This window comes from Etheostoma spectabile, unplaced genomic scaffold (assembly GCF_008692095.1).
Source record: "Etheostoma spectabile isolate EspeVRDwgs_2016 unplaced genomic scaffold, UIUC_Espe_1.0 scaffold00003171, whole genome shotgun sequence".
NCBI classification, from domain to species: Eukaryota; Metazoa; Chordata; class Actinopteri; order Perciformes; family Percidae; genus Etheostoma; species Etheostoma spectabile.
In genome coordinates, this window is record NW_022603004.1 from 28909 (window position 1) to 40169 (window position 11261).

The 11261-nt window shown below is 41.4% G+C and overlaps 1 protein-coding gene across 1 annotated transcript; it reads left to right on the top strand.

The window, feature by feature from the left end:
* Positions 1–809: 809 nt before the first annotated feature.
* On the top strand, positions 810–7941 carry LOC116676456 (myb/SANT-like DNA-binding domain-containing protein 2). The gene is given in 6 exon segments (XM_032507540.1): positions 810–1295; positions 4540–4795; positions 4881–4944; positions 7007–7503; positions 7506–7565; positions 7568–7941. Coding segments are annotated over 6 exon segments (1668 nt in total). The 5' UTR covers positions 810–863; the 3' UTR covers positions 7927–7941.
* Positions 7942–11261: the final 3320 nt, after the last annotated feature.

Consider the following 11261-nt stretch of genomic DNA (forward strand, 5'->3'; position numbering starts at 1 on the left):
GCCAGAAATATGGCTAAAATATGTGGTAAATATGGTAAAATATGGCTTCAAGTAACATTTTGAATTGATACTATAAATAAAATTGAATGAACTGAATTGAATTGAATCGACTTGAATTGAATTCTCTGAGGTGCCCTTTTGTCATAGTTAGGGCGCAAAAAAGACTGGGTTGAGAGACGTTTGAGAGCCAACGGCTGAATCCAATTTCTCCATCTTACCCTTACCCTTTACCCCCTTTCCCCTAGCCTCTAGCCCTTGGCCCTTGAACCAAGTGGTAAGGGCTAGGGGTGAAAACATACCCCTGTGAAATGGGACACCACTCAGATATTGATCACAAACTTCTTTTGTCTTTGTTAATTGCGTGGGTTTGACAACAGTGTCATATGAATTTATATGTTTATTTATTTTATAGTTATTTTATGTTCACTTTGGAGGCAGATGTTAATATCTGTGTAGTCGGCCTACTAAGGTCTGTTTGCAATACTATGTGTATACACACATGGTGTGTATATCTGTTTTGAATGTCATTGATGTTCAGAAAAACATTTTGTTAACAAAAATCTGTCTTTATTGCCCACTAAATTAAACATAACAGGCAAAAACATTACACAAAATAACAGAACCATTATCAACTAACCATAACTTACATGTCACACACATAAAAAGGCACTCAAATGTGTAAAACTAAAAAGTCTTCCAGGATCCACCTTTGCGTCTCCCCCACAGACTGTTTCGTTATTGCTCTGAATATTAACGGTCTATGGTCTCCCCTAGGATCCGCGCCGTGTTTTTCTTCATGCCTTCCAGCGTAAAGCCCCGAACGTCACCCTCCCTCTCCCCCTCCCCTTAGCAACAGAGGCAACATGGCGGCGTCCAGTACCGCGGAGCATTCTCCAGAGATATCGACGCCGTTAAAGATACCCAAAACCGAGGTGCCATCCCCCGAGTCGGAAGATTTGAGTGACAGTAATCAATATCACTCCAATCCCTCGACACCTAACCGCTTCTCGCCTTTGAACGTGGGCTCAGGGACCGCAGGCCGGACGGCGGCCTCATCCTCCTCCAACAGCTTCACGGCTTGCCGAGGGATGTCGTGGACCCCTTCCGAGACAAACGCCCTCATTGCGGTCTGGGGCAACGAGAGGCTGACGGAGGCGAGGATGCAGCAGCTGGAGGTCGCAGGCACCGTCTTCTCCGGTAAGGCCCCCGGCCCTGCCATGTACGAGCGGGTGTCCAGAGCCCTGTCGGAGCTGGGATATGAGAGGACCCCGTCCCAGTGCAGGGAGAGGATGAAGGTAAATAATACGGTTATAATGAGGACACATTAGGTTACATGTCCGTCCTCCATCACCAAGAGCTCTGCAGCTGTTTTGAGACCGAGCTGGATCTGGGGCTTAATGTTCCACATGTAGGGCAAGGAGAGGAAATCAGTCACAGGTTGTTGACCTGGCATCCAGCTAGAACCTGGAATGGAAATTAGCACCAGCCATCATCTAAATGCTGGGAAAATATGCAAATGGTTGCTAAATGTCACTCACTAGCCCCCCCCCAAAAAAGTGCATTTCCAACCCTGGCTAGAACACACTTACAGGCTACCATTGGTGTAGAATCAAGTAATCCCACGTGATAGTGGAGATATTTCTTATGTATGATCTTGTATGACATCTGAATCTCATCTATGAAGTCTCCTCATACCAATACCAAATACAGTGGCTTGAGAAGGTTCACACACCCATGCTTTTTGATTTAAGGAAGTTGATTAAAAATAGAAATAAAAGAAGATTTTAGGAAAATCCAAACTTTTAAGGACGCCAATTTTCTTTGTGAATGAATAACGTATTGGAAATAAATAAATGTTCTTTCTTAAAATATAGGGGGCATAAATATACACACTCCTATGTTAAATTCCCATTGAGGCAGGCACATTTTAATTCTTCTTTGTGTAGTTTAATATGTCCTTATGTAGCCTATATGATGGTTTATCATGAGTATGCTGTGTTGAATTTGTTCACCAAGGCAAATTCCTAACAGTGTTTGTTGTAATGGCAGTACCATTAATTCAATTCAGAGTCTTAGTATTAGTTAAAACATGTCTATTGGGAATTTTTCTCAAAGTCAGTTGTTTTCTGAGCCTCTCTCCTTTTTATTGATTGTTAATATTGATATTGTTAAACACATCATAGATCTTGATGCAGCTTCCACCTTGCATTTGTTTCCAATCAAGTGCAGAAAATCAGAGCAGAGCTGGGCGATATGGAGAAACTCAAACATCATGATATTTTTAACCAAATACACCTTCATCAGTATTGCGACGATATTGTAGGGTTGACGTCTGGTGCATTCACTAAATATTTACACGATGAGAGTTTTAATAAATAATCAGTAAAGTGAATATAATGACTAAGTGGGTAAGGCAAAATAATAGAACAGCTAGGACAGTCTGGTAAGTTCAGAAAAGTACATCACATACTGTAATGCAGCCTTTAAAACCAGGAGAAGACATTTGTGTCCTATTACGATATCCAAAATCTAAGACAATATCTAGTCTCACATATTGATATAATTGATAAATTGCCCAGCCCTACAGATTATACAAGACTAGATTCTAGCATTGTCAACATTTCTAGTTTCACAGTAAAAGCTCTCCACTGCCTTTACATTAATGTGTAGGCTATTACGTAGCACTTACAGGAAGTGCTGAATAAGAGCAGCTGCATTTCTACTAGTTACAGTAGTATTAAGTCTTAAATGTGGATCGATGACCAGCCCATACACATTCTGCTAATAAGGTCAGTCTCGGGGCCGATGCCTATACCTATGCACGGGATTAGAGCCCGACCGATAAAGGATTTTGGTGACCGATACAAATATTGGTGATTTAAAAATCTGATATTCCTATATATCGGCCGACAAAACAGATTTTCCCTAACATTAGTTAATTGTAGTAATTTATGAGTTCTCACTAAGATAATACGATAATAATTAACTGTCACAACAGAACAGAGGAACATCAAAATATATTAAGTTAACACAAACTTAAGATATAAAACTTAAAGTCCTTTGAACAAAAACAGAATAACAAAAAAATAATCAGTTGCCAACAGGGATGTTGTAGAGCGTCCTCTGGTGGACAAACTATGCAACGCCAACGCTCCTAAGATGGATGACCATCCGTTTTTATTTTAGTTTTTAAATATTCATTCATCAGAATAATTATTTGGCATTATAAATGATTCCGATTTTTTTTTTTTTTTTTTTTTTTTTTTTTTTTTATCTTATCGGCCATTACAAATGCTGATACCGATAGGTCGGGAAACGTCTAATATTGGCCCTCCGATATATCCTTCGGGCTCTACGTGAGATCAGAACGATGCATCCCGACTGAAAAACATATTGCAGTCCACAGCCAGACAAAAGTAATGACTGTCAAACATGAAAGCTCCCTACACTCGCTGTAGGTGGCCAGCTAACGTTATTATTGGAATGTGAGGAGATATCGCAAAGATCGTCCAGACTGGCTGAGAAAATCTCCCTGGACTCTTCCCATGTGTTGAGGGGGAGTCTTGCCCTCCTATAGGAGCTAGAGGGTCCCAGATTGTCAGAAATAAACAAATATAAACATTCATTTGTTCCCTTGTCAATATCCCTGCTCCCTATTTATGACCACTCTTACAAGACCAGGCCCTATTATATTCGGGGTTTGTTGCTGTCATTTTAGGTGGTAGATGCAACACTGGAGCCAAATGAATGTGAAATGCGGAAAAAAGCACCCAAAACAGCGAAAACATAAAGACGTTTAGAGCTCTAATGATTTTAGTTGGACTTCTTTAGCATTAAGTTTTGTCTTTAAGTTTTCTGATTGTAATCTATCATCTGCTCTATCTTTTACCAACATTTTTGACACAGACATGGTGATTCTGATGTTCCACAATGATGTCAAATTGAAATTTAATTTTAATTTTAAAACATTACTTTTTTTTTTTCAACCCCCGCCAAATATGCGCACCTAAGTCTTCCACAAACCTACGGAAAACACTGATAACAATAATATTGACTTATGTTTTTTAATGATGCCTGAGATTTTGTCTTTTTAATTGTTGGAGCTTGTGTTGCAGGACAAATTACCATGCCTACGGACAATAAAGTGTTATCTTATCATTAGCGGTGTGCAACAAAAAAAAGATTCACATTCATGAATCAAGCTGTACAATTTTAAAATCGATTCATAAAATTCCAAAAATCTATTTCAAATGGTTAATTTTTGTCATTTAATTTTTTCATTTTGTAATGGCGTTTATACTATCACATGGGAAAAGTAACTACATTTACATACTGTGAATATTTTTTGAGAATGATTTTTGAATCAAATCGTGAGCCTAAAAATCGATGTTTTCCGAATCGTGTACCCTTACTTAACATACCTTGTTATTTTATGTCTCCTCTGTGAGTCACTGTACTGGAGGGCGGCCCCAACAAAGTTGACAGTTAGCAGGAACCGTGTCTGAGTGAATACTTCATTTATCCTCCCGCCACATACAGACGCTGCGGCGCTGCTACAGCCGCGTGAAGGAGCACGGCATCGGCAAACGGAAGAGCAGCTACACTATAGAGCAGCTGGAGAAGGTGTTTGGTCAGGGCGGCTGGGACTCCCAGAGTTGTGCCCCGGTGCTGATCAACAGCAGCGGGCTGTATCAGGAGATGGAGTCTGATGGCAGCACCCTGGAAGACTTCTCCCAGGAGGACTGGTGCAACCAGGTGCTGGACTCAGCCTTCCAGGAGGGAGACATGGAGACTGGTGAGTGTCTTTGCAAGGAGTGGACAGATTGTAATAAAAGACACGGAAATAATGTAACTAATACGTGTGTTTGTCTTCTCTCTAGAAGAAACCCAGGTGCCTAAAAACCGAGGTCTACAGATTCAAATAGAGCTGACAGAACAAATCCAGTAAGTGAAATAGAACAAGGGCTGAATTCCCTTTCTTTGTAAATTGAATAAGTTTGATATAAAGCCTTGTGTTGTAAGTTGTGAATTTGCCTAATCTTTACAAATAGCTATTGGAAAGATTAGACTTAAGTAATTCTCAAACCAGTGTCCATGTGCTGTGCTGTGCTGTCTGTCAGAATGTCTTTTTTGATACTTCCACAGGGGGCTAGGGGAAGGTAATCAAAAACACACACAGTTGGGGGTTTAGCAGAGAATTCCGGTTGATTGTAGCCCTGTTATTTTTTTTTAATGTGTAGTACTGTCTGGGCGGCTGTGGCTCAGTGGTAGAGCGGTTGCTTGCCAATCGGAAGGTTGGTGGTTCGATCCCCGCCCCTGCAGTCATTGTCGAAGTGTCCTTGGGCAAGACACTGAACCCCGATTTGCCCGATTTGCGCATCGGAGTGTGTATGTGTGTGAATGTTTATCTGATGAGCAGGTGGCACCTTGTATGGCAGCCCCTGCCACAGTGTATGAATGTGTGTGAATGGTGAATGTTCCCTGTAGATGTAAAAGCGCTTTGAGCAGTTGTTAAGACTGGAAAAGCGCTATATAAATACAGCACATTTACATTTACATTTAGCGAGACAAATGAAACCAATCGGTGCTGCCTACACCGAGTTATCCTCCTGCTAGAGTTAGCACCCAACAGGCCTAAATAGGCTTAAACAGGGCAAGTTTTAAACAAATTACCAGTGCCTATCCATGTGCAGTTATTCCTTCCAAGTGAACACAGTGAATCTGACTGCAGTAGATGTGACAGAAAGGCAAAAAAGTTATGTTAAAAACATGTTTTAAAATAGCACTGTTTAAGCCTGTAGGGTGCAAAATCTTGCAGGAGGATAACTCGGTGTAGACTGCACTAATAGTGCTCATTTATCTTGTTACTGACAGTACTACACATTTAAAAAAAAAAAAAAAGCCCCTATATTATGAACCCAAGGAAATCACAAGAGGCCCTTTGAAATTTCCTCTTTTTTACATTAGCTAATATGACTTCTGTGGGGATATTGATGCATAACATAGACTGTTATAAAGACTCACTGTACAGTGTGAAGCCAAAATTATCCCATTGTGCCATTCTGAAATCTTGGAGCCAGAGTCTGCGCAGTAGTGATCGGGCGGTGGAGCCGCGGGATCAAAGTCCTGCCCATACACCGGCTCGCCCAATCGCATGTCAATCATCTCTCAATCATGATGTTTCACTACTGTTACGTCCCATAGTGCTAAACATAGAACCAAATGTAATTGGTATATGAAAGGATATTTATTTTAGAATAAGGCAAAACAGAACAGAGCTTACAAACTGAAAAATGGGCTGATGGTTGCTATGGAAACCAAAAACAGAAAATAACAAAAAGAGAGCCTTAAAAGAAAGACAGTTACTACAACTATATACGATAAGCAAAACTCTTCTCTCCTCTAAATACTTTGTATAACACAATACTCCCAGCACCCTTGATCCTAACACAAACCTGTTACATTGCCACACCAATCAGCTTCCTCCTCCAGGAACTGGGCGGGACCTCCGTTATCTATCCAATCCAAAACACGGGATGGCACAGCCGGCTTTGCGTCTCACACATCACTCAAATTAAACAGACATGTGGGTGCCGACGGCAGGCGAAACACTAGCCAATAAAAAACAAAATTATTCTTAGACAAAAACCTTAAGAACTACCTAAGATGACAGAAACCGTCATTGGGAAATAGATTTTTGATCTGTACTTCAATCTTTTTAGTTTCCCATCCACTTGCATAAAGGGGGCGAGGCTTGTAACCTCTACTGCAGCCAGCCACCATGGTGCCAATCCAGATGTTTTAGCTTCACTTACACATTCCATGCATTGACCCCTGATGGAAAAAGGAAAAGGTAACAGACGTATTTTAAGCCACAGTAGCTCCCATAGCCATGCAACAAGGTGGTATTTATTTGTCTGACAGGTCACTGCTTGTTTAGCACTTTATAAAATGGAAAAGTGTTTTCATTACTAGATCATTATTATGTATCTTGGGTTCTCTGCAGAAAAAGGGACATGATGCAGACTGTGACGCGTATCCTTGAGTCGGTGCAACTGCAATGGGAGCCCTTCCAGACATGGACTGAGTTCTCCCGGCTGCACCTCTCCAACAAACTGGCCATCTTTGGCGTGGGCTACAACACGCGCTGGCGCGAGGACGTGCGCTACCACTACGCCGAAATCAGCTCGCAGGTGCCGCTGGGCAAGAGGCTCCGCGAGTACTTCAACCCCGAGAAGCCAGAGGGCCGCATCATCATGACCAAAGTTCAGAAGATGAACTGGAAGAACGTCTACTACAAGTTTTTGGACATTACCATCAGTGAGGCGCGCTGCCTGGAGCTGCACATGGAGGTGGACTGGATCCCTGTGTCCCAGTCCAGGGCAGCCAGCGGCAGCAAGGGCACTTCCCACTACCTCCTCCCTGGGAACATCCCCAAGGCGTACGGACTCTACGCTATTGGCTACGAGGCAGTGTCCTCCTTTCACAACACGGCTCAGGTCTTTTCCAGGGGGATGGTGAAGACCACAGCTCACCTCAGTGCTCAGAGAACGGGGAACAGAGTCAGCTGATGGAGAGGGGGCAGAGAGATGTGACAGGACTGGGGCTAAAGTCACGTACTGCTACCTAGGCATAGCGGAGGACAGGACCATACAGCAGGGTCTCTTCCAGCACTTTCAGGGCTACGGCAAACACCACGTCCACCACGGGGTACCCTCGGCCATCACGCGTTTCCTGCAGGAGAACTGCCATGGCGACGTCACACATGTCCAGAATGGGGAGGGAGGTGAGGACTCATCTCAACGATTTGCTATTTACATAAAATACATTGAGGTGGAGCTGGACTTCCTCTCAGCAGGCTCCCTGTTGGAGTGCCTCGAAACTGCTGCAGGTTATTCCTTGAAACAACAACAAGAAGCGTCGTAACTACACTCACAGCGTTTCAGATTTGTATCGACTAAAGATATAATTAACAAGTCTTACAGCCTGCAAGCAACATGAAAGGTGACCAATTCTGTCTGTTATAAAGCATGGATGTGTGCAAGAGTCTGGCATATTTTTGCATCCTTTTCAGCTCTATTGAACTGATTTATTTTTGTTTTTTATTTGACTCTTAAGTCTTAAAGATTGACGGTGCACAATATGGTAACTGTATTGTGTAAAAATATGGGAGCATAGCTTAGTATCACAGAGCTGCACATCCAAGAGTATACTTATTTATTATTTTAGGCTGAAGTGCACTATAAAGGTTTCTGCTGCTTGTTTAGTGTAGATAAATTTGCCTCATCAGGGAACGTGGGTTGGCAAGATGACTACTGCAGTATGCATCTGTCTACCTCAGTAGGATGTAGCGAACAAGGCAGCAAGGGGACCAGAGCGTGTATTTATTTTAAAACTGCCTTTGCTGTGACTGTTGTGGTCTGGACCTCGAATTCAGAAAGCATCAAAGAGAGTAACGGCTAGTTCATGCCTTATGTTCGGAAAGTGTAACTCTGCTGCAGCTAGGGATGTTTCCATGCAAATTAGGGAGAAAAAGCAAGGATTCGGTATTGACCAATGTGGATTAGGGGTAGGGGGAAAAATTGATACAGCATAGTAATGCGATGTTTTCCATGGCAATACTGTATTAATACACAGGCCCAGTATCAATTAGTTTGGCTGCTTGACAATCCCATTTTGCAGCCATAAAATTGAAGTGATATGAACAACCGAGAAATGTGTCTTTTAGATAAAACAGATGTTGACAAAGTTTCCTTTCGGGGACATAATTTGAAATTGGGAAAAATCTGAAGTTGAAAAAAAAGTTATAAACACAATATATTATTGCAGTATGTTTAAAATCACAATAGTATTTTATCGTGGCATAAGTATAGTGATGAAATCGTATCGGGAGGCGTCTGCTGATTCCCAACCTTAATGTGGATACTAGTTTATTCCAGCAGTGGAAACACTCGGTGCACAAGCCCAACTGGCCGGTTGGGCGTGGCTTCCACTCCATTTCAATTCAGACCAATGAGTGACAACATTCATCATAACAACCTGTAGCACCAGCTCTGTGCAGCAGGTAAAGCTAATACAGCATGTATTAACATTGATGTAAATCCTACAGACACTGCTTACCATGGCTGAATCCGAAGGGATAAGGTTCTGTAGTGTGTTTGCAACAATTACAATCTTGTTATCCGTTCAGTCTTCTTGATGATGTTTTTTGGATGGTGTTTTATAGCTCTAATGCACATTCAGTTCTGGGGCGGGTAGCGCGCATGATTTTCCCAATCTATCGAAATGTGATTACATTTTCAGATATCAATTAGTTAGGGACATTTCAGTTACAGTACCAGTTTTTGCTTTGATATAAAAACGATTCACACAGAGATCTTCTGCTGTAAATGTAAGAGCATAAAGTAACCCTCAAATATTATTATAATGCACCAGGTAAATTGACCCCAAAAAGGGGGCTAATTCACCACATGCATGGTGGAAAGGCATAAATTAATGGACGGATTTGGGGATTTTGTTCAGCAATATTGGATCACTCACAAACATGATCCAAGTGAATTGGGGAATCGACTATTTTAACCCAGCCCTGTTCAAATGCTTGAACTGGTTTTGGGGTGTTTAAGTTTTGCTCCTGCACAAGCTGCATCTGTTACACAACATTAAATGTTGTCTTTGTTATAGATATTCAAAAATGCTGTCGGATCACAGGCATGTACATTTACTCCTTGTGTGTTTGTTGTGCCATGGTATCAGCCGAAATGACAAATCCCTGATATCACACAGGAGTGTGTAGAAGTATACACTAAGCCTATATTGGTAAGTATGTATTGGCATGCCCGTACTTTGGAGCATCTCTAGCTGCAGCTGTGGGGTTGTGGGAATCAGTAGAGCAACATGACAGAAGCTGTGGTGATGAGTTACCAGCACCTCCCACATACTGGTAATTCAAAGGCACTATTCTTTAAGATAAAACACAATCATGCTTATGGGTAGGGTTGGGCATCGCTTTGATTTTAACAATTTTGATCCCAATTGATCCCTTCAATTTTGGTTGTTATTGATCCTCAACGGCGTTGATTCAATGGTGGTTTACAATCTTACCAGGCTTTTATTCAGCATAAAATAAAGCCACAATTTTAGGCGCCGCTTACTATGCTCCATGGCTGCACAAGGGCATGCTGGAAGTACAGTGGTGGTCGCCCATGGAAACCGTGCACGTTAAATTTGGAACTGATGATTTGATTCAAAACCGACTTCTTCCAAACGATTCCAAGTTCAAAGCGGTTCTCGATGCCCAGTCTTACAAATGAGTGTTGACAAAGAGTATAGAAGTATATAGTATAGAAGAAGTATAATATAACGTTGCGTTGCGTTCAGTCCAAGATGGCGAAGCTTCAACGGTCCATTGCAACTGACAGCAAACACACACCCATGTTCAAGCTGCAGCTCCACCATCTTGACTGAACACACAACAATCTATTGAGTTTCACCTCTTGTTACTTCTATATTCGTTTGTGTTTATCTACGACTTAAGATGCAGGTGTTAACTCCTCCTTGACTAATAATTAAATTCTTTCTGAACATGAATCCTGAGGTTATGTGCAATGTGCCAGGAAAGGACTGTGTAGAGAAGAGTCAAACCGTGGACAAGTCCATATTGAATCTATGTATATGAAATCTACCTTATATATCTATAAATATATATATTTAAAAAAAAAAAAAATGTTTTTGAGCATTTCAGCTTTTGCAATCTTACCATGTTCATTTGTATGGGTATACAGTATATCAAGATAAATATGATATTTTCTATTTATTGGTTGACACCATGTCTTGTATGTGATTGTTTTTGAGTCACCGTCTTGTATGTTTACATGTTGAAAACCAATAAATGGGGCACTCACTGTCATTTGCCACACAGTGAAAACAGGCTTGTGTGTGTTTGTTTGAGCTCACATGTGCCCTTTAGAATCTGCTTTATTACACATGAATCATGTCCTCCACATCGATCTATTTTAGATTTTTATTCCATTTTCTTTGAATATGGATAGATGCTAAGACAGATTGTGCAACAAATCTCCAATGGACAGCATTCAAAGCTATTGCTAGTTTCCAATGCCCGTCAGCTTTGCTTTTAGAAAATCTGCTTTATTTACACATGAATTATGCCGTCCTCAGTAATCTAATAAACTAAATGTGTACATTGGACTAAAATGCTGTAGTTGCAGAAGACCAACGTCCTGGTTATCCAAGTTGACAGACTG